This window comes from Arachis stenosperma, chromosome 2 (assembly GCF_014773155.1).
Source record: "Arachis stenosperma cultivar V10309 chromosome 2, arast.V10309.gnm1.PFL2, whole genome shotgun sequence".
NCBI lineage: Eukaryota > Viridiplantae > Streptophyta > Magnoliopsida > Fabales > Fabaceae > Arachis > Arachis stenosperma.
This window is the reverse complement of record NC_080378.1, coordinates 1,466,795-1,492,872: the sequence shown is the minus strand read 5'-3', so window position 1 is coordinate 1,492,872 and position 26,078 is coordinate 1,466,795. Positions and strand designations below refer to the sequence as shown.

The 26,078-nt window shown below is 34.5% G+C and overlaps 1 protein-coding gene across 1 annotated transcript; it reads right to left on the bottom strand.

Moving 5' to 3' along the window:
* Positions 1 to 3,454: 3,454 nt before the first annotated feature.
* LOC130961291 (2-alkenal reductase (NADP(+)-dependent)-like) lies at positions 3,455 to 16,853 on the bottom strand. Its single transcript, XM_057887067.1, has 7 exons — positions 16,700 to 16,853; positions 16,142 to 16,224; positions 8,101 to 8,343; positions 6,660 to 6,837; positions 5,774 to 5,940; positions 3,991 to 4,073; positions 3,455 to 3,920 (listed from the first exon to the last, which is right to left on the bottom strand). Exons 3-7 carry the CDS (start codon positions 8,326 to 8,328, stop codon positions 3,542 to 3,544), a joined length of 1,035 nt encoding a protein of 344 aa, XP_057743050.1. The 5' UTR covers positions 8,329 to 8,343; positions 16,142 to 16,224; positions 16,700 to 16,853; the 3' UTR covers positions 3,455 to 3,541.
* Between the last annotated feature and the right edge of the window lie 9,225 nt (positions 16,854 to 26,078).

The following is a 26,078-nucleotide window of genomic DNA, read 5'->3' as shown; positions in this document are numbered from 1 at the left end:
TGGATTTTTATGTCATTTACTCATCTTTGTAAACCTTAGGCTACTAGTTTTCTATAAGTAGGACCTTTTACTATTGTGTTATCATCTTTTGATCATGTTTTTATGATTGAACCCTCTTTGGGAGGCTGGCCATTCGGCCATGCCTAGACCTTGTTCTTATGTATTTTCAACGGTGGAGTTTCTACACACCATAGATTAAGGTGTGGAGCTCTGCTGTACCTCGAAGTATTAATGCAATTACTATTGTTCTTCTATTCAATTCCGCTTGTTCTTGTTCTAAGATATTCATTTGCACCCAAGAACATGATGAATGTGATGATTATGTGACACTCATCATCATTCTCACTTATGAACGAGTGCCTGACAACCACTTCTGTTCTACAAGCAAACAAGGCTCTAATGTTTATCTCTTGGATTCCTGATACACGATGCATGGTTGATCGCCTGACAACCGAGTGCTCGCCTGACAACCGAGCCAGCCATTCCGTGAGATCAGAGTCTTCGTGGTATAGGCTAGAACTGATGGCGGCATTCAAGAGAATCCGGAAGGTCTAACCTTGTCTGTGGTATTCTGAGTAGGATTCAATGATTGAATGACTGTGACGTGCTTCAAACTCCTGAGGGCGGGGCGTTAGTGACAGACGCAAAAGAATCACTGGATTCTATTCCGGCCTGATCGAGAACCGACAGATGGATAGCCGTGCCGTGACAGGGTGCGTTGAACATTTCCACTGAGAGGATGGGAGGTAGCCACTGACAACGGTGAAACCCTTGCATAAGCTTGCCATGGAAAGGAGTAAGAAGGATTGGATGAAGACAGTAGGAAAGCAGAGAGACGGAAGGGACACAGCATCTTCATGCGCTTATCTGAAATTCCCACCAATGAATTACATAAGTATCTCTATCTTTATCTTTATGTTTTATTCATCATCTATACCCATTTGAGTCTGCCTGACTAAGATTTACAAGATGACCATAGCTTGCTTCATACCAACAATCTCCGTGGGATCGACCCTTACTCGCGTAAGGTTTATTACTTGGACGACCTAGTGCACTTGCTGGTTAGTTGTGCGGAGTTGTGATGAAGAGTTGAGATTGCAATGAGCGTACCATGTTGATGGCGCCATTGATGATCACAATTTTGTGCACCAGCATGCCTTATTTAAGTCCGTGAAGTCTACACACATTCGCCATTTTCCTGAGCTTTTTCGGACCATCACGACATTTGCCAACCATTCTGAAAATCGGACTTCCCGAATGAATCATGCTTCTAAGAGCTTTTTGGTTTCGGATTCTGCTGCCTTTCGTCGTTCATCGCCTAGATTCCTTTTCTTTTGTCGTATGGGTCGGGCGTTGGGGTGGACTGCCAACTTGTGACAAATAAAGCTAGGGTCAATGCCGGGCATGTCTGCCGGTGTCCATGCAAACAGATTAGTGTTTGTTCTCAGTAATGCCATTAGGTCGGTCTTTTGTCCTGCGATAAATGCGGATCCAACGTCAGTAAACTGCTCATCTTGATTTAATATTACCTTTTCAAGATCGTCCGTTGGTGTGGGACGGTGGTTATCACTTCGGGGGTCAAGCTCGGTCAAGGTAGGTATGTTTGCCGAATTATAGACCGTATGGACCCGAGGTGCCTCCTTCTTGACTGCTTTGAGGCTAGCGTTGTAGCATTGCCGAGCTTCTTTGTGGTCGGCATGTACTATCCCCACCGCGCCGTCCTGTAAAGGGAATTTTACACAAAGATGTACAGTTGAAACAATGGCTCCCAAAGCATTCAGCGATGGGCGCCCTAAGATGATGTTATAAGGGCTGGGGCAATCAACCACCAAGAATTGGATATCTAGAGTTTTGTTATTTGGTGGTTCTTCAATTGTTGTGCTTAACCAAATATATCTTGATGCTGATACCTTTTCTCCGGAGAACCCTACCAATTCTCCGGGTGATGGCTGCAGTGCTTTGTCGCTGAAGTGCATCTTTTTGAAGGTTGAGTAGAACAAGACATCGGCACTGCTTCCAGGGTCGAGTAGGACCTTCCTTACTGTTAATTCCCTCATGTAAAGTGAAATGACAACCGGATCATCTAAGTTCGGACAGTTTGTTTTGAAATCGGCCGCGCTGAAGTTGATGTGAGAGTTTGGTATTGACGTTTGTTTTTCTGGCCGGGATCCTTCCATTGTCAGCATGGTTCTGTAATTCCTTTTTCGGGCCGAGGTTGTAGTTCCTCCACCTGCAAAACCACCTGAAATGTAGTTAATAATTCCCTTGGATGGGGGGGGGGGTTTCGACCTGTTTTTGCCTGCTTTCTCTTTCTGCTTCTCGTTGCCTCCGGGCCGAAATGTACTTGTCTAGGAGCCCTTGCCTTGCCAACCTTTCAATTATTAACGAGTTAAGCCGTGAACCAAATTTGACTCAGTTCGGACCCTACTTACGGTGATCAAACAAAGACGTAACTGCTTACGTTTGACGAGCTGTGGACGAACGGAATTAATGAATGGATCATAGCTTAGCTATGAAATAATGCACCACATTTATTCGAGATTCGTCCGATATGTGAAATTTTTAATATCTAATTATGTCTTTAAAAATAAAAATATATCTGGATACATCTAAATATAATTATGTATTGATATGTCTAATTTTATTTTTTATACGATATATTTAAAATGAGTTTATAAGTAATGTGTATTTTAGTTATTAATAAAAATTATGTAAAATACTCTGTATAATATAAACATATTAAAAATTTTCAAAAAGATAATTTATAATTTATATATATATATATATATATATATATATATATATATATATATATATATATATATATATATATATATATAAGTGTCTCCCTGTTAATGTTTGGGCATTAGAATCATCATGGTGACATAATTTAATATTTAGGTAAAAATTGTATTGACTTTGATATAGTTAGGATTGGTAATAGGTAGGGTAAGGTAGGGTTTGGATTCTACTTAATTTTATCAACGAGTTGAAAATTTTATTAAAATTCTATCCTACCTTATTCGAATCCTACCCGCACTCTAAAATTCTAAATCCTATCTTATCCTATCCTACCTGTAGAAATATCAAATTTTTTCAAAGTAAATATAAAATTCAATTATTTCAAATTTTATATGTATTAATAATATAAAAAATAAAAAACTAATGCTCTAAGTTACTAAATTAACTAACTAGTTTAGTGGTTGTTCACTTATTATAAGTCATTACATAAAAATAGTTGTGGGTTCAACTCTCACTTCCTTTACTATATAGAGAGATTTTTATAAAATATGTATTATATAAACCCTAAATTAAGTGGGTAGGGTAGGGTAGGGTAGGGTACACCCTAAATCTATACCCGTACCCTATCCAAACAGGTTGAACCGAGTTGGGTATCCACATATAGGGTATGAATTGCCAGCTCTAAATATAGTATATATAGAATAAAATCAAGTGAAAAAGAAAGCTAATAATTATATTCAAAAGAATCCCTTTGTAGTTTTTGGTAACAACAATTTTTCTCTTCTAAAGATATCTGAAATTATTGAGGGGCAATGGCGAGAACTTTTTTACCGAAATTTTGACCACTGAAAAGGCCAACTAAGGCTGCAGGGCCACTCTCAAGACCTTCAACTATGTCTTCCACATATGCAATCTTCCCTTCTCTAATATGAGGCAGAATAAACTCCAAGAATTTAGGATAAAGGGGATAGAATTGAGATACAATAAAACCTTGCATCTTAATCTCCTTATATATGAGATATGCCATATTCGTTACACCTTCTGCTTGACTGAGATTATACTGTGAAATCATTCCACATACCGGTATGCGACCATGAGATCTCATGTTCAATAGCACAGCATCAAGTGTCTTACCCCCCACGTTTTCAAAGTATATGTCAATGCCTTCGGGGAAGTATCTGAAATATAATCAAACATTCAAACTACATTCATATTTATAATCTAATTTTTTAGTATTCACGTACTAACCTTTTTAAAGCAGCATCGAGATTTGATTCTTCTTTGTAGTTAAAGGCTTCGTCAAATCCTAATTTATTCTTCAATATATCCACCTAGGTGTGTAGGAGAAATTAAATGCATTCAACTAAAAACTAAGACTAATTATGTTTCTCAAAATGAAGCACTCATATTTTGAAATAATTTAACAAAAACAGAAGTATTACTAATGATTTAGATTACATTTTTCTCACTACAACAATATACATTATTTTTTAGGGTTATAATGTGTAAAAAATAATTAAAATTTGTCAAAAAAATAAATTTTGACATTATTTTAACTATGAAAATATGTTAATAAAAATTTTGTCAAAAATAGTATTTTTAACATATAAGTGATTGTGAAAAAAATTTAAATCTTATTTTAATAAATATTGGTTGTCAAAAATAATTTGTTAGAAAATTTTGAGAACATATTTTCTGTGATACTTATTAATTGTCAAAAATACTATTTATTTTGACACTTATTGACTATAAAATATTCTCAACAAAAAATTTTAACAAAAAATGAGATGAGATCTTAAAACTAAAGAATAAATTGAGATTTTAAAGATAAAGAATGAGTAGTATAATCTTAAACTGAGAGCAGTGTGATATCAAAATTAACAGAGCCAAAGAAGAAAAAAAATAGTGGAGTAAATTAAAAACAAATGAGTGTCAAAATTGAGGAGTAATTTTCTACGGTCAAATTATTCATCAAGTAAACATAAAAAATTTGACATTTGTGATATTTATCAAAAATATATATTAATTTTGACATTTAATTATAGTATTAAAAAATATTAAAATAACTCTATTTTCTTGTAGTGTCTATGGGTTTTTTTTGGTTGTATACTCAGTATTTTTGTAAAACAAATACATCTTTACATAGATATATTTAAATCAAGATCCAAATCAAATAGAAAAAGATATACATCTAGTGAAAACACCTTTAATAATTAACGAAAATCTAACACAAAGTAAATCATTAAATTTAATTTTGGTTTAATTACTCTATTGGTCTCTATAGTTTTACCAAATTTATAAATAAGTCTTTATACTTTTTTTTTCTTTTAATTGGATCCTTACAATGCTTTTAACTTTGAAATTAAGTTCTTTTCGTGTAAAAAAATATTAAAATTAATAAAACATTTATCACAGAAAATATATGATCAAAGATCTAATTAGATTTTTAATTATGAGTATCTTCAATTTGTGAAAATTATTCTGTTAATTCTAACATGTTTTATACTGGCAAAGATTTAATTACAAAATTAAAAGTTATGTAAAAATCTAATTAAAAGAAAAATATAGATATCTAATTATAAATTTTGTAAAATTATAGAGACTAATGTTAATAGAGTAATGAAACTTTTAATTTTTTTGGCACACATGAAAATAAGGTTTAATTACTCTATCAATCCTTATAATTTTACTAAATTTTGAATTAGGTCCTTATAATTTTTTTTTCGATTGAATCTCTACACTATATTAGATTTTATAATTAAGTCCCTACTGTGATAAAAACGCTGGAATTAACGGAATATTCCGTTAAGCAAAACGAATATGTCTAATACTTGACTGAATATTCTATATAATTTAACAGAATATTTCATTAGTTTCAATATTTTTGTCACGATAGGGAGTTAGTTGTAAAATCTAATATGGTATAAGACCTAATTGAAAAGAAAAAAATATAAAGACTTAATTGAAAATTCGATAAAACTATAGAAACCAACAAAATAATTAAATCGAAAAATAATAATTAGGGTAATACCTTTTCTTGACTTCCAGCACTTCCAACAACATAGCATCCAGTCAACTTAGCAAATTGGCCAACAAGTTGACCAACTGCACCAGAGGCAGCTGAAACAAAAACTTTCTCTCCTTTCTTAGGACACCCTAATTCAAAGAAACCACCATAAGCTGTAATTCCCGGCATACCTGTGTGTTCAAACAACAAATTCAATGATATTAAGTGAATTTAGTATGGATACATATCATCTTTTATTAATGATAGATTAAGAAGTTTTAATCATGTTATACAGACACAAAAAATCAGCATCATTCAGGTAATCAACTATTTAGTTAATTGGTTAAAGATAATTATAAATCGAAATATAGATTAATATATTTTCATTTATAATCAAACTTTGTAAACAATATAATCAAATTTAATTTATATTTATAATTAAATTCCATAAATTATATAATTAAAAATAAAATCATAGAAAATAAAAATATAATTTTTTGTATTAATAAAAATTTTGACTATTCTGTTATAAAACACCATACAGTTTTATTATTAGGCTGTGATTTGCTTGAGGAAGGTTTCAAAGCTTGAAATGAGCAAGTATATTAAATCTTTTAATGTATTTAATATTTTAAATCATATAATTTTTGTTTTACTTGTTAGATTTAAGAGTGTTTTTAATTAAAACATGAAAAATACCTATTAAAAAAATTCACTCTTTAATAATGACGGTTATAATTTGATCTAAAATTAAAAGTAGAAAGTGCAGTTAACTTCATATGAAACTAATAATTGAGAGTTATTAGATAAAAATTTAGTTGAATCAATCAAATTATTTAACGGCTTTCAATTATCGACTTCACGTGAAGTTGACTGCGTCACAAAAATTAAATAATTGATGAGCACATACCCAAAATTCCAGTATAGTAAGAAAGTGGAACATCAGTGTGGTCAATCTTGAATAGTATTTGAGCTGAAGGGACCAAACTGTATTCCTCCCATTTAGTAACCCCCCACACTAAATCATCTTTCTTATAGTTTGGATCTCCAGATTCAACCACTTTACTTACACCGAATGCCGTCAATGGCTGCAACAATATTACAATTCACATGCTATCAATGCAAAATTTGATAAGTGATGTAACCATTTATTATTTGCTTTAGAAAGATAATGAACAATTAAAAACACAATTTATATATGTTATATAATTTTAAATTGTAGGCATAATTAGAGTTGAATAGGAAACCAACAATTACTTAGGTGTTCAAATGGATGCGAATGTAATTATTGACAGATTAAATGCAATTATTGAATGCATTTAATCTGTCAATAGTTACATTCAATAATTGTCATTCAAATATGTTCATATATATTGTCTTTTTTTTTTTTGTTTCCCATGGTATACTCTAACCCGACAGGTTAAGGACTAATCCGCCGCGGTACTGAGCTTCATTTAAGGGTTTGCCGCTAGCCAATGGGTTGCTGCATGCACAAGGCGAAATTCGAACCCCCAACACTTGCTTAAATGGACTAGTGAGCTAACCACTATTAGACCCACAAAATATAGAGATATTAGACACACAAATTTGTTTAGTTGTAGATACAAATATGCTCCAAAGAAAGAAGATATGTATAATTTTTATACTCTAAAGAATGATTTTAATTGAGAAATTGTATAAAAATATTTTTTATTATCAATATATTAAAATTATTTTTTTTAACATGAATTGTTGTTAAAAATTCTTTATGAACATAAACGTAGCTATAATTATAATTTGTATCTCATTTATAAATATACACATGTGAATATATTCCATATTTTTATACGAGTAACTAATTTCTAATATGCAAGCAGTAAATTATAGTAGAATTTTGTTATATACTTATATTTAAACAGAGACGGTATATCAATACCGCAAAAAACTTTAATTTAGGAAAAAAAAAACTCAAAGCTCAAATAAATAAAAAGTAAAATGTTATTATGACAACTATTAAACCACTCTTTCACCTTAACCCATGACAACAATAAAGACATCTCACGGTTCACAAATTCAGCTTAACAGAATACACAAATTCAATTGTAATTTTAGGGGAGTGGATCCTCTCCAGTGAATAAACTGGATGGTGTGCAGTGTTTAATCTAACCATTCACCACACTCTCTCTTTTATTTATTTCTGATCCCACTATTAAAATCAAAGGTGAGAGATTGCACTATATTCACTGGAGAGGATCCACTCCCCTAAAATTACAATTGAATTTGTGTATTTTGTTAGACTGAATTTGTAAACCGTGAGACGTCTTTATTATTGTTATAGACTAAGATGGAAGAATGGTTTAATAACAACTTACGGAGTCAGGAGAATAGTGAAATCCCAAAGACACAGGAGTATCCTTGTACATGAGGAGCCGCATGTACGGATCACATGATAAGTAGAGATTCTTGAGCAACACAACATCACTAGAACCTTCTGGAACCTTCAATGTTATGCTACCTTCCACAATCTCCATGTCACTTTCCTTTGGGAAACCAGTGACATAGTTCTTCAGAAGCACTTGCTTGTTCCTCACTTGTGCCATAATCTCTTAAACTTGCTGCAATCACAATTGACGTACGTAGAGATCAAATGGCATAGAAGAAGTTATAGAGACAATAAGTTTTGGCCGTTGCTAATTTTGATCCACATTCTCTTTATCCTCTCGTCCTTGTTGATTTGGTTGAAGAATTTTTATGGTCACAATTTTTTGGTGAAGAATTATTGCCCAATGTTATTTGGGTTTTTCTTAATGTGGGATCGAAAAAGTGAAAACTCAGCTACAGTCGACTTCAAGTGAAATTAATAATTGAGAGCCCTTAGATGAAATTTTAGCTAGATCGGTCAAATCATCTAACTGCTTATTAACTTCACGTAAAGTCGACTGCACCTGAGTTTCCACCGCTTATCAACTTCACTTAAAAAAATATAACAAGAACCATCCCTTTTCTAAAATAAAACATAACCACAATCAATACTAATAATGTCTAATAATACCAAATATTTAAATCAATACAAATAACACAATATTATGTATTAGTCTAAAGTCTTATGCATTTTAAACATAAAACATTAACTTATAGTCTTATAATAACTAATAAAACAAAATATTAAAGTTTACAATACTTAAATTCCACATAAGAATAGCCATCATCTATCACTAATAACACAATATTAATTATGTATGATGACTGGGCCATCGGGCCGAGTTTGGGTGGCCCGAACTATGGTCCAAACCTGACCCGAAATAATAACCTAGTCTATTTTTGAGACCCTTACACATATCTAAATCCGGTAAAATCACACCAAATTAGCCCCTAAAAAATTCGAAACCGAGTCGGATCTTCAGAGCCGGCCGGACCATAAACACCCCTAGAGTCTAGTATAGCTGGGATCATGGTTTAATTCAAGGCCTAAATTTTCATTTGGTTTGTTGCTTTGTTTGTAATCTCTTTTAGGTTCTCGGATTTGGCTCGGCATTCTGTTCTCTAGATGAGTAGAGTTTCGTTTGACAATTATAAAAAAATATCACGTAGGATAATTTTAATAAAAGTTTAATCAAAGATAATTTTAAAACATGAACCAAAAATAATAACAAAATATATTATAAATTTTTTAATTAGAGATAATTTTAAGGGTTAAATACGATTTTGGTCTTTAACGTATAGGTTAAAAAAAATTTTCATCCCCAACATTTTTTACATATGAAATCATCTCTAAGATTTAAAACTAAGTTTTAAAATCGTCTTTTTTATTTAAATATTAAAATTTTAGACCAAATTATCTATAACAAAAAAATTATAAAATAAAAAATAATAATAATAAGAGAAAAAGAATATTTCTACTCATGTGAAGAAGGAAAAGAAGAAGAAGAAGGAGGGAAGAAGAAGAAGAAGTTGTTTACAATCCGCCTCGCCGCCACCTCCTTATGATTTTGATCCCTAACGTAAGGACGATTTTAAGACCAAGTTAAATCTTAGAAACATTTTGTATGCGAAAAAAAATTCGGAACGAAAAAAAATTTCAGCCTATACCTTATAGAACAAAATCATACTTAACCCTAATTTTAAACTGTTGAAGACATATTAAAACTTATTTTAAACGTTGAAAGTAAAAGTATAAAATTAATATAAATTAGATGTTAAAGGAATATTTTCTTAAGGTTTTTCAATCATTAGGAATAAAATACGTACCCGTCAACTACACAGGCCATGTAGAACGAAAATTAAACCACATTCCAGAGAAAAAAAGTAATAAGTGAACAAAATGATGATGAAAAAACAAGCTATGCCAAAAGCACAAGCTTTCATTCACGAGAAACAACAAGAACTTGTTTTCCAAAATTGCGACCACTATAAAGGCCAACCAGTGCAGCAGGTCCATTCTCAAGACCCTCAGCTATGTCTTCCACGTACATAACTTTCCCTTCTCTGATATGTGGCAGAAGAAACTCCAAGAATTTGGGATAAAGGTTATAGGAATCACTAACTATGAAACCTTGCATTCGAATGCGCTTAAATATCATATTCGCCAAATTTGTTACACCTTCTTGTTGAGTAAGATTATATTGAGAGATCATTCCACAGACAGATATGCGGCCATGAAGTTGTTAGGTATCAGTAGCTTACGGTTGAGTGAGAATCACAGAGCAAGAGAAACAAGAGTAGAAGAGAGGAGTTGCATTGAAAACAGAACTGAAAAGTGTATTCAGAGTCAGTGTAAGCTAGTTATTTATACAAGCAGAGTGAGGTGTAGAGTGTGTGAGAGTGTAACAACAAATTAGTTGAGAGTCTAACAGCTGTAACTAATTCCTGCTGAGCTGGCACAGGTAGTTTCTAGAGACTAACTACACTAACATGCCCCCTCAAAACAAGGGCCTATGAAGACTCTGTATTGAAGACTCTTAGTAGTTTTCTGAATCTGTCAAAGGTTGTAGCTGAGAGAGGTTTGGTTAGGGTGTCAGCCAGTTGATCTTGAGCTGGGATGTGTTGAACAAATATTTCTTTTCTGGTTACATAATCTCGAACAAAGGACTGGTTGAGAGCAAAGTGTTTGGACTTGTTGTGCATAATTGGGTTGGCAGAGAGCATGACTGCACTTTGATTGTCGCAGTATACCACAGGTTTTGCCGAGCATACAATTCTTATTTCACTGAGAAGGTTTTGAAGCCAAATGATTTCGGTCACAGCATCTGCAATTCCTCGAAACTCAGCTTCAGTGCTGCTCTTGGACACTGCAGTTTGCTTTTTTGCTAGCCCATGAGACCAAGTTTGAGCCAAGGTAAATGCCATACCCATTTGTTGACTTGCGATCATCAACATCACTGGCCCAATCAGAGTCGCAAAAGCCATAGATCCTGAAGTTTGTGAACTTGCTGAACCTGAGGCCATACTCTGTGGTGCCTGCCAAGTACCTGAGAATTCGTTTTACAGCTTTCCAGTGGGACTCAAGAGGGTTATGAAGAAACTGAGCTACTTTATTCACTGAGAAGGAGATCTCAGGCCTTGTAATCGTCGCATACTGCAGACCACCAACTATTGACCGAAACAGAGTGGGATTGCTAAAGGAGCCATCTCCAAAGGCAGATAGCTTTAGGGAGGAGGTCATGGGGGTAGGTACAGGTTTTGCATGGATCATGTCTGCCCGTTTCAAAAGGTCCTTAACATACTTTGTTTGTTTGAGAGTTACTGTATCGCCAGGGGTTTTTGCAACCTCAATGCCAAGGAAGTAGTTCATTTCTCCCAACTCTTTTAAGGCAAAGGTACTGTGGAGTTCAGTCACTAGTGCCTTGATATCAGACTCAGAGTTGCCAGTCACAAGAATATCATCTACATACACAAGGATGTATGTGGCTGAGGATGATGTGAATTTGGTGAATAGAGAGACATCAGATTGAGTGCTTGTGAAGCCAAATTGTCGAAGTGCAGTGCTGAGTTTTGTGAACCAAGCTCTGGGTGCCTGTTTGAGTCCATACAGAGATTTCTGGAGCTTACAGACTTGGAGGCAGTTTGGGGCCTTGAACCCTTCTGGTTGCTGCATGTAGACCATCTCGTGAAGATCCCCATTGAGAAATGCATTATTAAAGTCGAACTGGTGAATTTTCCATCTTTTGGCGAGAGCCACACTTAGCATGACTCGAACTGTAGCAGGGCGCACGACGGGGCTGAAGATCTGGTCATAATCAATTCCTTGGCGTTGGTGGAAGCCCTTGGCGACAAGCCGTGCCTTGTATTTCTGGATTGTGTCATCAGGGTGTTTCTTTATTCTGAAAACCCATTTACATCCTATGGGTTCAGAGTGCTGGGGCAGGTCAACCAGCTGCCAAGTGTCATTCTTGATCAGGGCTGAGTATTCCTCCTCCATGGCTCTTCTCCAATGCGGCGTAGCAAGTGCTTCGGAGACTGACTTGGGCAGGGTATCAAGTAAGGTTGACGCTGAGTCCACTACTGTATTGAGTACCTTAGGTTTGAAAATTCCACTTTTGCTCCTGGTTTGCATGTGGTGTTTGTTTTGGTTAGCTGTGCCAGCACGAGCAGAGCTGGGATGCTGCGAAGGTGTGGGTTGAGATGCAGCATTGGAAGGCTGCAGAATCGAATCAGTCACCACCTGCAATGGAATATTCTCAAGGGAATCTGCACTGTTAGCACTGCCAACATCTGGTTCAGCATTATTAGGGGCTGTAACAGGTATAGAAGGTAATGATAAAGACATGTTATTGCTATTAGTGAGAGGCCTATGATGCATGTTTGGGTAGGGAGGATGAAAGGTATAGGTAGCTGGGGGGGTATTGTTTGAGGGTTGGGTACGGGCAGGTTGGGAAGGGTTTGGGAAGAGGACTGGATAAGAAAATTCGTGTTCACAGAAGACAACATTTCTGGCAGTATAGATTTTTCCTGAAGGGGATAGACACTTATAGCCTCTATGGTTGGGAGCGTAGCCTAGAAATATGCATTTAGTTGATCTGTGGTCAAATTTGTGCTTATTATAGGGTCGAAGCCAGGGATAGCATGCACAGCCAAAGGGTTTTAATAGGGTATAGGTTGGTATGATGTTGAAGAGGACTTCTAGGGGGGATTTAAAGTTCAGGACAGGGGTGGGGAGTCTGTTGATTAGGTAGGTGGAGGTTAGGATTGCTTCATCCCAGAAGGAAAGGGGCAGAGAGGCTTGGGAGAGAAGGGTGAGAGCTGTTTCAGTGAGGTGGCGGTGCTTGCGTTCTACACACCCATTTTGTTGGTGTGTGTGAGGGCAGGTAAGTCTATGATGAATTCCTTGGCTGCTTAGGTACTGTGAGAAAGTATTGGAGAGGTATTCCCCACCATGGTCAGTTTGGAGGGCTTTGATAGTGTTGCCTGTTTGGTTTTCCATCAGGGTTTTATACTGGAGAAAGGCTGTGAAGGTTTGATTCTTGGTGTGTAGTAAGTAGGTGCAGGTGTACCGGCTGTAGGCATCAATGAAACAGACATAATAGCGGAAGCCAGACTTGCTGGGTTGTGGGGAGGGGCCCCAGAGGTCTGAAAAGACTAATTCTAAGGGCTGTGTGTACTTGGATTGAGAGGGAGAGAAAGGGAGCTGGTGAATTTTGCTGATGATGCAGGAATGGCAAGGTGAAGTGGTTTTAGTGGTGCAAAAAGGAATTTGGTGGCTGCTGAGGATGGCTTTTATGACATGGTTAGAGGGGTGGCCAAGTCTTTTATGCCAGAGGTCGAGCGTGGCTGGGGGGATGGATTTTGACAATGAGGCTAGTGAAGAAGGGTTGCTGGTCTGGCTGTCATGTGAGAGAGCAAGGTTGCTGGTTCGGCTTGTATCTTTTGCTTCAAAGGTGACAGGGCAGGGGTGAGGTTTGGTGCATTTTGTGGTGATATGGTTTGTGGGAATGGATAAGGAGAGGTTGGAGATTTGGCTTTCTTTTAGGAGGGTAGAGTTGCTGGTTTGGCTGACATTCTGTGTATTAGAGGCACTGGTTTGGGAGTGTTTTTGGATACTGTTGGGACTGTTATTGACACAAAAAAAGGCATTGTCATTGGTGAGGGTAGTAGGCTGGGTGAGTAGAGCACAGAACTTATTTTTAGTGTCAATGTCAGGGTGCACAATTACATCAGAATTTGCATTAGTAGAGTCATCAAAAATCACAACAGTATTACTAAAGGGCACACAATTACTGGTATTGCAATTACTAACTGCATTATATTCATTGCTGTCAATTGAACTTACACAGGAGTCACTAAAAAAATCAATTTTTCTAGGCACACTTCTGGTGCATCTAATGCTGCTACTACATTTATTGCTATCTGGTTTTTCTTTGCATGTGTTTTTGTCTGGCTTTTCTTGCTTTGGAGTCTTTATTGTTACTCCTTTTTGTTGCCTTTTGTTTTCTGTTTTTGCAGGGGTTGGATACACATTCTTTTTCTGTTCAGCTACTAGTACTTGAGCTTTATTAGGCTGTTTGATTGGTCTTGAGATTTGTATATTCTCAAATCTATATAGACCATTGCTAAGTTTGCCTTGGAGCAGGATCTTCTTGGATTCCTGGCATTTGACATTACATAGGTAAGGCCAGAATTCAAAAATACGCAGTTATCAAGGGCAAATTTAGAGACACTGACAAGGTTCTTTGAGATAGATGGTACATGAAGCAAATTCTGGAGTTTGAAAAACTTTTTGGATATAGATGCATGCATAATAGAACTCCCAATATTAGAAATACACATACCTTTACCATTACCTCCGAATACCTGGTCAGGTCCTTCATATGCCGAGCTGTTGATCAGGTTCATTTGGTCAAAGGTGATATGATGGGAAGCTCCTGAGTCCGGATACCACCCCTGGTCAGAGCTGTTGGAAGCAAGCAGGGCTTGAGGAGGGCCTTGATTGGTGTGGCTGGAATTTTCAGGTTGTTGATGGAAGCCAACAGTGGGTGGAGAAGGGCCATTGTTGGAAGTTTGCATTTGGGGGTTCTGGTAATTCTGATTGAACCTGTGGAAGCATTCCCAAACTGTATGTCCAATCCTGCCACACAGTTGACACTGAGGTCGATTTCCTTGCCACCATGACCTGCCCCCTCTAAAGCTTCTTCCTCTTCCTCTTCTGCCGGATTGCCCTCTACCATAGCTTCTATAGTTTTCATAGGACTCTTCTGTTGAATAATCACCTTTACCTTTGCTTGCCCCTTGGTCTTTGTTAGCAAGATTAGCTTGAATCATCATTAGATCGGGTTTTCGGAATCTTTCATTTACTTCTTCTTGAGCGAGCAGTTGTGACTCAAATTCACTAATTGTCATGTGATCTAACCTAGAGTTAACCATGGTAATGAAAGCACTAAATTCTTCATCCAAACCTTGTAGAGCAGCTTCAATGTGTTCTTCTTTTGACAGTGGAGTACCGAGAGCAGCTAGAGAGTTGGTTACTTTATTGATCTTGAAAATATACTCGATTGCAGGTGTTCCTTGTTTCTTGATCATCTTGAGCTGAGCCTTTAGCATTCTGACCTTAGATCTGAGCCTGGCTGTGAAGTATTCATCCAGTGCTGTCCAGATTTCATGTGCATATTCGTATTCCACAGCTTTGTTTACAAAGGTTTCATTCATGGCAGAGAGCATCCAAGCAACTAAGCATTCATCACGCTGTTCCCACTCTTCGAATTCTTGTGATATCTTTCCTTCAATTCTGTCTTGATCGGAGTTGAATTTTCTTGGAATCGATAGAGAAGTCACATGGTGCTGAAGTCTGTTTGCTTTTATGCACGCTAATGCTTGACGCTTCCAGGCTTTGTAGTTATCTTCATCCAGCTTGATCGTTGCTGGAAAATTAGCAATAGACGCCATTGTTGTTGATTGAAGTCTTGAAGCTTGATTTCCTTGGTTTTGCGAAGCGGAAGATGTTGAGTGTTCCATGGATCTTGAACCAGAAAGCTCTGATACCATGTTAGGTATCAGTAGCTTACGGTTGAGTGAGAATCACAGAGCAAGAGAAACAAGAGTAGAAGAGAGGAGTTGCATTGAAAACAGAACTGAAAAGTGTATTCAGAGTCAGTGTAAGCTAGTTATTTATACAAGCAGAGTGAGGTGTAGAGTGTGTGAGAGTGTAACAACAAATTAGTTGAGAGTCTAACAGCTGTAACTAATTCCTGCTGAGCTGGCACAGGTAGTTTCTAGAGACTAACTACACTAACAGAAGTCTCATATTCAGTAGTACGGCATCAAGTGTCTTTCCGCCAACATTCTCGAAGTAAATGTCGATGCCTTCGGGAAAGCATCTGATTTGTAAAGTGATGTTTGATCAACGGAAATTGCACAAACTAACATTTTTATGGCAACAAACAAATCAAACTAACACTTCATCATTGGACTTTAAGCACTGACCTTTTCAGCACAGCATTGAGATCCGACTCTTCTTTGTAGTTAAAAGCTTCATCGAATCCTAATTTATTCTTCAATAGATCCACCTGTTCGCAAGAAACATACATTTCAAATTTAAAGAGATTGGTAACAGAGTAAATTGAATGGATTTCATTCAATGGCAATCCTACTCCTTTAAGTCGATCCGAAAATTGGTATGGTGTTACATTTGTTTTTCTTGTTTGAAATATAAACCACATCAGAGTGCACCTATCGATATTTGATATTTTTAATTACAGTATGAGCATATATGATTTTAAAAAGTTTAGTGCAAATTCACCTAGAATGTTACAAAATCTTATAAGTATGCCACATTCTTCAAAAGTTTCCACTGATGGAAGTGATTTGTAGTTATGAAAGAAAACAGGTTATGCTTGGAAATTGGCAAAAGTATTCCAGCAATAACAATTAAGCTAACAGAATCAGTAGCATCCTTAAGAGTATAAGGAAAGGAATCAATGAATGGCACTGATTTATTGCTTATGCTATGCTAGCACCAATAATTAGATTATAGGAGAATACCTTCTCTTTGCTTCCGGCACTTCCAACGACATAACAACCGGCCAATTTAGCAAACTGCCCAACAAGTTGACCAACTGCACCAGAAGCGGCTGAAACAAAAACTTTCTCTCCTTTCTTGGGAGAGCATAATTCAAAAAAACCAACATAGGCTGTCATTCCAGGCATACCTATTCAAAGAAGAAAACGATATGGGTGAAATGGCAGAATAAAACAAGAGAAAACATGTAACTAAGGAGAATTAAATAAAGTCCAATGTCATTAACATGTTTTAAGCAGAGTCATTAAGAGTTCGATGTGGCACATACAAAAAATAGGAAGAAAATAGAAGAAAATAGGAAGCAAACAAGCAAATAACCACCCCTGGGAAACAGAATTCATGTGTCACAACCAGGGTCTCAACGGGAATGGCAAGAAAAAATAAAAAACTAAATGGTTAAATGGAGTCACCACTGAAGTTTTATTTTCACTGGGAAAACATTGGTAAGATCCCATTCTCAGCAGTCGAATATGCACATATCATGCTAACAACTCTGAAAGTGACATATCCATTTTTAGATAGTTTACCTAAGGTAAATTGTGCAACTAAGTGAAAAATATAAAATAAACTTTCAATATATCACATTAAAACTTCATAAAATGTGGGTTGCAAATCATGCTAACATGCATCAAGCTCGTCATTTTCACTAAGAATTATTATATAAAATGAAATGGCAGAAGACTACATACACATACCAAGAATTCCAGTATAATAGGAAAGCGGAACATCAGTGTGCTGAATTTTGAAAAGTGTTTGATCTGAAGAGACCAAGCTGTACTCTTCCCATTTTGTAATTCCCCACACTAAATCGCCTTTCTTATAATCCAGGTGCCCAGATTCTAGGACTCTACCTACACCATATCCTGTCAATGGCTGCAAGAACAATTATCAACAATATGTACCCACATAAATATGAGTTCATGGATTATATAATACTTTACCGTAGACTAATTCTTCCTTGGCTTATAGAGTTTTAAAATTTTTCATATCTAAAATAAGATAAATGCCCTTTCCTATCCTGACCATTTGTCTAAAGGATAAAACCTCACAATCATCTAAGTAACTGGTCTAAGCGGTCCTTGTTCTGGGTTTAGACAGCACTTGACACATCAGGTACCTAGATGATTAGGGACCAATTTTTCATGATCAATTTTACTTTACTCTTTAACCTGAGTTGAGGGAGAATGAATCATTTCCTATTAACTGCACCCTGCGTTCTGTCATACTTTAACTTTTGTAGGAGTTTTATTAATAAAACCCTAATATTAGGATTTAGGAACGTGACAAATTTGACTAGACCAGATGAACTTATTATATAACAGAATAAATAATAAAATATTGTCTCAATAGTAATAATTTTTTTAAAAGTGCATCCAATTGCAAAACCATGGATTCCATAAAGCAAAAAATACGCAACTCAATTCTGCAAAATACAGCAATAGCTTCCTTCGTATTCTCAATTCTCATTAAAACCCTCAGCATTCAAACAGTATTTTTCCAGCAAATAGGTAAAACTCAATTTAACTACCAAAATTTTTAACAGACAATTTACAATTCAAAACCTAATCTGATTTCATATTTTGTGTGATTAACTTATTTTCATAGAGTGACTTACAGAGCCAGGGGTATAGGAAGAAGCACCCTCGGTCATGAGGATTCGCATGTAAGGATCACATGACAAATACAGGTTCTTGATGAGAAGGACTTCACTGGAAGCTTCTGGAAGCTTCAAGGTGACAGTGCCTTCAATAATGTGCATGTCCGATTCCTTGGGGAAACCACTCACATAATCCTTGAGAACCACTTGCTTGTTCCTGACTTCCGCCATTCCGAAAACGAAGGCCACAGATAATGTGGCGAAAGAGAAGAAGGGAAATTGGAATGTTAAATGAATATTTGCATGTTCGAGTCACCGGTTTTCCATTGCAAGTCACTCGGTCACTCCAGTGAATATATTGTTCTTATTTTTATTTTTATTTTTAGAGAAAAATAATGGTTTGCTTATCAAGACTGATTTTTAAGATTAGGGATGACAACTTTTTGGGACGTGGAAATTTCTATGGACCGTCTTGAATCAACATTTGACTACGGAGAATTTTTTTTTCCGAAAATGAAAACGGGGACAATATTCCCGATAGATAGGCGCGGGATCCAAGTGAAAATCATCCTAAAAAAATTAGTTGTAGTTGACTTTACGTAAAATTGATAATTAAGAATCGTTTGATAATTTGAGTGATTTGATTAAATTTTTATTTAATAACTTTTAACCATTAATTTCATGTAAAGTTGACTCAATTATCAACTTCACATGAAGTCGATTGCACCTGAATTTTTACTGAAAATTTCTCTATAGTTTCGCTAATTTCTAAAATTTATAAATTTATTTAATTATTTTTAATATATATTTAATAATTTCACATGTCATATATATATATATATATAAACTCAAAATTTTTAACTTTTATTTGTATAATCATTCTTCAATTTATAAATTCTTAAAATTATTCATACTCTATTCAACCTCTTTATAGTTATCTTTTCGCTATTCTCCCGTCTTACTCTATTATTACTCCTCGCATGGCATTTCTTTTTCACAATTCTTTCTTTTTACTGTGTGTCTCTCATATCTCGTCCATTGCTCTATGCTCTAACTCACCGTGACACTTCACTTTATTATTTTAAAAGAAATCACCTTAAATTTTTTTGTATAAAATCTTATTTTTTATAAGATAGATACTTTCAACTCTACTTCTATAAAAATTAATAATTATGAAATATGAAATCCTGTGTAAAATAGAGATGGGAAATAATATTTTCTCCACAGTAAGAAGCAGAGATAAAAATAAAGAGTAAATCTGGAGATAAGGATGGAAAGCAGAGAGACATCTCCCATCTCTATTTTGTTTCATTAATATCTTTAGTACAAACCTGTCACACAAGTAATAAAATAATATTTTTTATTATTTTAAATTTATAATTTTTATTATTTATAAAAAAATTAGAGAATAAATTTTTTGTTAGTTAACTTAATTAATTTTAGTATTTAATTATAATTTAGAATGTAACAATAATGACTTAAAATAATATTATTACTTTTGTTAGAATATATTAAAATTAATTAATATTTATTAAAATTATTTAATATATTTATATATTTATTATAAAAATTATATTTTTATTATTTCCACTCACTTAGTATTTATAAATAGTTAATATTTTTTTTGTATATTATATCATTTAACATAAAACGAATATACATAAAAAGAAATTTCTGCTCTTCCTTCTTAAATTTTAAAGGAGATTGATCCAAAAAATTAAGTTGCTTAGTTTAAATTTTTATTTTTTAAAAGAATAAAAAAATATCACGTGTATCTTCTAAATTAGTGTTACATTTCTTTGTAGTATCAAGTTGATATTATAAATGTTCAAGGGTGTATTTTTTTTTTGGTTTGAAATAGATAAAAATAGAAATTAAATTGATTTATAACGAATTTGCTTTAACATTTGTCTGAAATATTTTTATTTTTAAAATTTGGTTACAATTAAAATAATTTGATGTTTAAAAAAATATTAATATAAAAGAAGAGTTTGAAAAGAAGAAGAGACTAGGTGGTAGAAAGTCAACTATAAATGATAACGGTGGCACAAAAGTTCAGATATGGTGGTTATTGGCAGCCATAGAAAATTGTGATAATAAAAAATAAAATTGTAAAATTAAATTAAATTATTACTTTTTGAGTTAAATCCATTCGTATTTTACATAATTAATCCAAACATAACAATGTATTTCTAGTTCAATTTATTTTAAGTTAAATCAATTTTAAAAATATTTTAGAATAAAAGAATTATTTTGAAGGTTTATTTTCAAGTTTAGTCTTTGCTTTTTCTTTTATTTTCTTTTCCTTGTTTTACCTCAAAGAAACACAGTCATTAAAACAACATGCACATTCAATAACAGTAATATGAAAAAACATACATATCTTGCTTCTCATCTTTTACAAATGAAAACTACATATAAGAAATTTTTACCTAATGAAGGCTTGATTTATCAAAAAGATTTTCTGATTTTGTCGCTAAACATTAGAATTTAGCCTAAACAACTTAGTGAAAACTCATATACAGTTGTGTTTAGGTAAAGTTAATATTTAAGAATTATTAAATAATTTAATAAATTTAACTAAATAATCATCTAATAATTTTCAATTATCTACGAAGATAACTAAAAGAAACTAAATTAGTTAACTCTTTTGTGGCTGTAGTATAATTATATCAGAATCCACCCGTTTTAAAATGAATGGATTTATTTCAGGTCTTCCCAATCATATCCTTTACAACATTGGGGGTTAGAGCCGTTGATACAAAATATGATTACTTGTAAACAATCTTGAAGCATTAACATACATTGACAAGCGTAACATTTGATTCTGAGACATAAAAAGCGATATGTTCATTTGACTAAGTAGACTTCATGTACTTGATAAAAATGGGTTAATAAAATCCATGTTGGCTAGTTGTTGAATTGGCTGATTTTTATTATTGTCTTAACTAGACTTATCCTTTACCATATACGAAGTCATGTATAAGATAAAATGAATAATACCCTGTCTTTACTTTCAGCACTTCCAACAACATAGCAACCGGTTAATTTCACAAATTGGTCAACAAGTTGACCAACTGCACCATAGGATGCATAAACAAAACTTATCACTTTCTTAGGAAGCCCAACTTCAAAGAAACCAGCATAAGCAGTCATTTCTGGCATACCTGCATTCATAAGAGTAACAGGTCAAGCAAGAAAAAAGGCAAAACAATCTTTGGGAAGATTAACAGATATCTGATATGTAACAGATATATCAAAGCAGTAAGTATATATTATACTAACATCAAGTGCTTCATTCTCCAAGAATCAATAAGAACTAGTCGATGAAAATGTTATTGTAGTTTTTTTGTGATAGAGAGAAGTTGTAATTCTCAAAGAAAGTTATTCAATTGTTTTCATATTTTATAAAAAAATTTAATTTTTCATCTCTATATTTTACTGTGTCATTTGTCTGGTAACTAATAGTGGTATCAGAGGCAAAGGTTGCTGATTGATCTTTTTTTCTTTCGCTGCAAGTTACTACATAAAAAAATGGCGGCAAAGTATGAAATTCTATAATTCAGCGGGAGTAATTTTTTCAAATGGAAATTGAAGATAAAAATCATTATGAGAAAAGACAATTGCGTGGCAGCAATTGAAGGTAGACCCACTGAAATTTCAGATGAAACATGGGAGGAGATGAATAACAATACTGTTGCAAACTTACACTTGGCACTAACTGACTCAGTTTTATCAAGTGTAATAGAGAAAAAGACAGCAAAGAAAATTTGGGATGCTCTCACCAAATTATATGAAGTCAAGTCATTTCACAACAAGATATTCTTGAAGAGAAGACGTTATACTCTTCGAATGAGTGAGTCCACATCGGCAACAGATCACATCAATAATCTAAATACGATATTTTCTCAACTCTCATCGTTGGAATATACTATAGCAGAAAACGAACATACAGAGCTCTTACTTCAAAATCTACCAGATTCATATGATCAGCTTATCATTAACTTAACTAATTATATTTTGACTGATTATCTTTCTTTTGATGACATGGCTACTACGGTTCTTGAAAAAGAATCTAGGTGCAAGAATAAGGAAGATAGATTAGAGAGCTCAAAACAAGCAGAGAATTTGTTGATGACAAGAGGGAGATCAATAGAGCGTGGTTCTAGTGAGAGTCAAAGTAGACCAAAGTCACAAAGTAAGAAGCAGGTCAAATGCTACAATTGTGGAAAGAGAGGGCACTTCAAGAAAGACTGTTGGAATAAGAAGAGTATAGAAAAGGTTCAAGAAGGATCAAGTTTTCAAGGATGTGTTGCGAGCACCTCTAATGATGGAGAAATCCTGTATGGCGAAACAACAATTGGTTCTAAAGACAGCAAACAACTCACTGATGTTTGGATTGTTGATTCAGAAGCAACCTGGCACATGACTCCTCATCGTGATTGGTTTTGTACATATGAACCTGTTTCGGAAGGATCGATGTTTATGGGAAACGCTCATACCTTAGAAATTATTGGAATGGGTACTGTCAAAATAAAAATATTTGATGCTTCTATTTGTTCACTTCAAGGGGTAAGACACATGAAAGGCTTGAAGAAGAATTTGTTATCGATTGGGCAATTGGATGAACTTGGTTGTAAGACCCATATTGAAGGTGGGATCTTAAAAGTTGTTAAAGGAGCTCTTGTGGTAATAAAAGTAGAAAAGATTGCAGTAAATCTATACATACTTGTGGGAGATAATTTACAAGAGGTAGAGGCATTAGTTACTTTAGCAAGCCAAGAAGAAATGACAATAACATGGCATCGTAAACTGGGCCACATGTCAGAACGAGGCTTGAAGATTTTTGTGGAACGTAATCTCATTACCAGGCTCAAATCGGTAAACTTACCATTTTGTAAGCACTGTGTTACAAGCAAGTAACATAGATTGATGTTTGGTAGATCAATTGCTCGAAAGAAGCACATATTGGAGTTGATTCACTCTAATGTATGGGAGTTACCAGAGATGTCCCTAGGAGGAGCAAAATATCTTGTATCATTTATTGATGATTACTCTAGGAGGCTATGGGTATACCCGATCAAGAAGAAGTCAGACGTGTTTGCGACGTTCAAATAGTTCAAAGCAAAATTAGAACTTGAATCTAGAAAGAAGATCAAGTGTTTAAGGACAGATAATGGAAGAGAATATGTTGATGGTGATTTTCTAACATTTTGCAGGCAAGCAGGTATTCAACGGCAATTCACAGTTGCATATACGCCTCACCAAAATGGTGTAGCAGAGCGAATGAATAGGATTCTCCTAGAAAGAGCACAAGCTATGTTGCAAATTGCAAGTTTAGCCAAGTCTTTTTGGGCAGAAGCTGTTAAAACCTCATGTGATGTGATAAATCAGTCACCATCAACTGCAATTGGGTTGAAGATACTAATGGAAATGTAGCAAGGTAAGCCACCTAATTATTCTTCTTTACATATATTTGGTTATCCTGTGTACGTGATGTACAATTTCCAGAAAAGAACAAAGCTGGAACCAAAGTCTAGAAAATGTATATTCTTGGGTTATGATGAAGGAGTTAAAGGGTATCGCCTGTGGGATCCCACCGCTCGTAAGGTAGTTGTCAGTAGAGATGTGATATTTTCAGAAGATGAATTTCAAAAAGAACACGAAAATGAAAGTACTATTAAAGAGATAACCACTGTTTAAATAGATAAAAAATGCAGAAAAGGTGATCTTTCTGAAGCAGAACCATAATATGAAGAACAAGAAGCAGAGGCCAATGACATAAAAGTTTGTCAATCCACTCGACAAAGAAGAATACCATCATGGTACTCAAATTATGTTTTGACAAACTATGGTGCATATTGTCTTTTGACAGAAGATGGAGAGCCAACAACTTTTATGGAGGCTATGTGCAATCCAGACGCTTCTATGTGGATGACAGCAATGCAAAAAGAAATTGAGGCATTACATAGGAACTATACTTGGAAACTTGTTGAACTTCTAGCAGGTTGAAAAGCCATTGGTAACAAATGGGTTTACAAGATTAAACGAGATAGTAATGATCAGGTGGAACGATATCGTACAAGATCGGTTGTCAAGGGATATGCTCAGAAAGAAGGTGTTGACTTCAATGAAATATTTTCTCCAATGGTGAGATTAACTATTATTAGAGTAATTTTGGCTATGTGTGTTATATTTGATTTACATCTAGAGCAATTAGATGTAAAGACTGCTTTTCTTCATGGAGAACTTCAAGAAGAGATATATATGCTCCAACCAGAAGGTTTTGAAGAACAAGGAAAAGAAAACTTGGTTTGTAGGTTAACTAAATCTCTGTACGATCTAAAGCATGCACCAAGGTGTTGGTACAAGAGATTTGATTCTTTCACTATTAGCCTTGGATACAACAGACTTAGTTCAGATCATTGTACCTATTACAAGAGGTCTGGTGATAATAATTTCATCATTCTGCTGTTGTATGTGGATGACATGTTGGTAGTAGGTCCCAACAAAGATCAAATCCAAGAATTGAAGGCACAGTTGGGTAGGGAGTTTGACATGAAAGACTTGGGACCAGCAAATAAGATTTTAGGGATGCAAATTCACCGAGACAAAAAAGATAGAAATATTTGGTTATCGCAAAATAATTATTTGAAGAAGATCTTGCAACGCTTCAACATGTAAAAATGTAAGCCAATTTCAATCCCATTTCCTATGAATTTTTAATTATCCTCAAGTATGTGACCTAGTAGTGAAGCAGAGAGGATGGAAATGTCTCAAGTACCGTATGCATCAGCAGTGGGAAGCCTTATGTATGCCATGATCTGTACAATGCTAGATATTGAGCAAGCAGTTGCGGTGGTAAGTCGATTTATGGCAGATCCGGGTAAAGAGCATTGGAATGTTGTTAAGATGATCTTGAGATACATCAAAGAGATCTCGAATGTTGCATTATGTTTTGGAGGATCAGAATTCATTGTCAATGGATATGTCGAATTAGACTTTGCATGTGATCTTGATAAACGAAAATCTACTACAGGCTATGTGTTTACACTTGCAGGAGGAGTTGTGAGTTGGCTATCTAAATTACATACTGTTGTAGCTTTATCTACTACAGAAGTTGAATATATGACAGCTACACAAGCATGTAAGGAAGCTATTTGAATCCAAAGGTTGATAGAAAAACTCGTGCACAAACAACAGAAAATTTATGTGTATTGTGATAGTCAGAGTGACTTGCACATTGCAAGGAATCCTACATTTCGTTCAAGAACAAAACACATTGGAGTACAATATCACTTTGTTCGGGAAGTAGTAGAAGAAGAAAGTGTTGATATGTAGAAGATTCACACTAAAGTTAACCTAGCAGATACCATGAGAAAACCAATTAACACAGAAAAGTTTGAATAGTGTAGATCCTCATACAGCCTATGGAATACATGAGCAATATAAATTTTAAAAATTTATCAAAATTAGCTTTAAGTGGGAGATTGTGAAAGTTAGTAAAGCTAATTTTAGAAAATAAATAAATAAATAATAACTAAATAAATGAAAGGTAATAAACAATCTTAGTTTATAACCTTAGAATTTTAATGGTTGAAAAAGAGAAAAATTATATACTTCTAATTGACGGATGGTTCATATTGAAGAGACTCACCTATAAATTGAGCTTTTCTTTAATTCATTTCAATCAAGTCATCCAGATAGAATAACATAATATTTTTTTGAATAGTTTTTTCCTATAT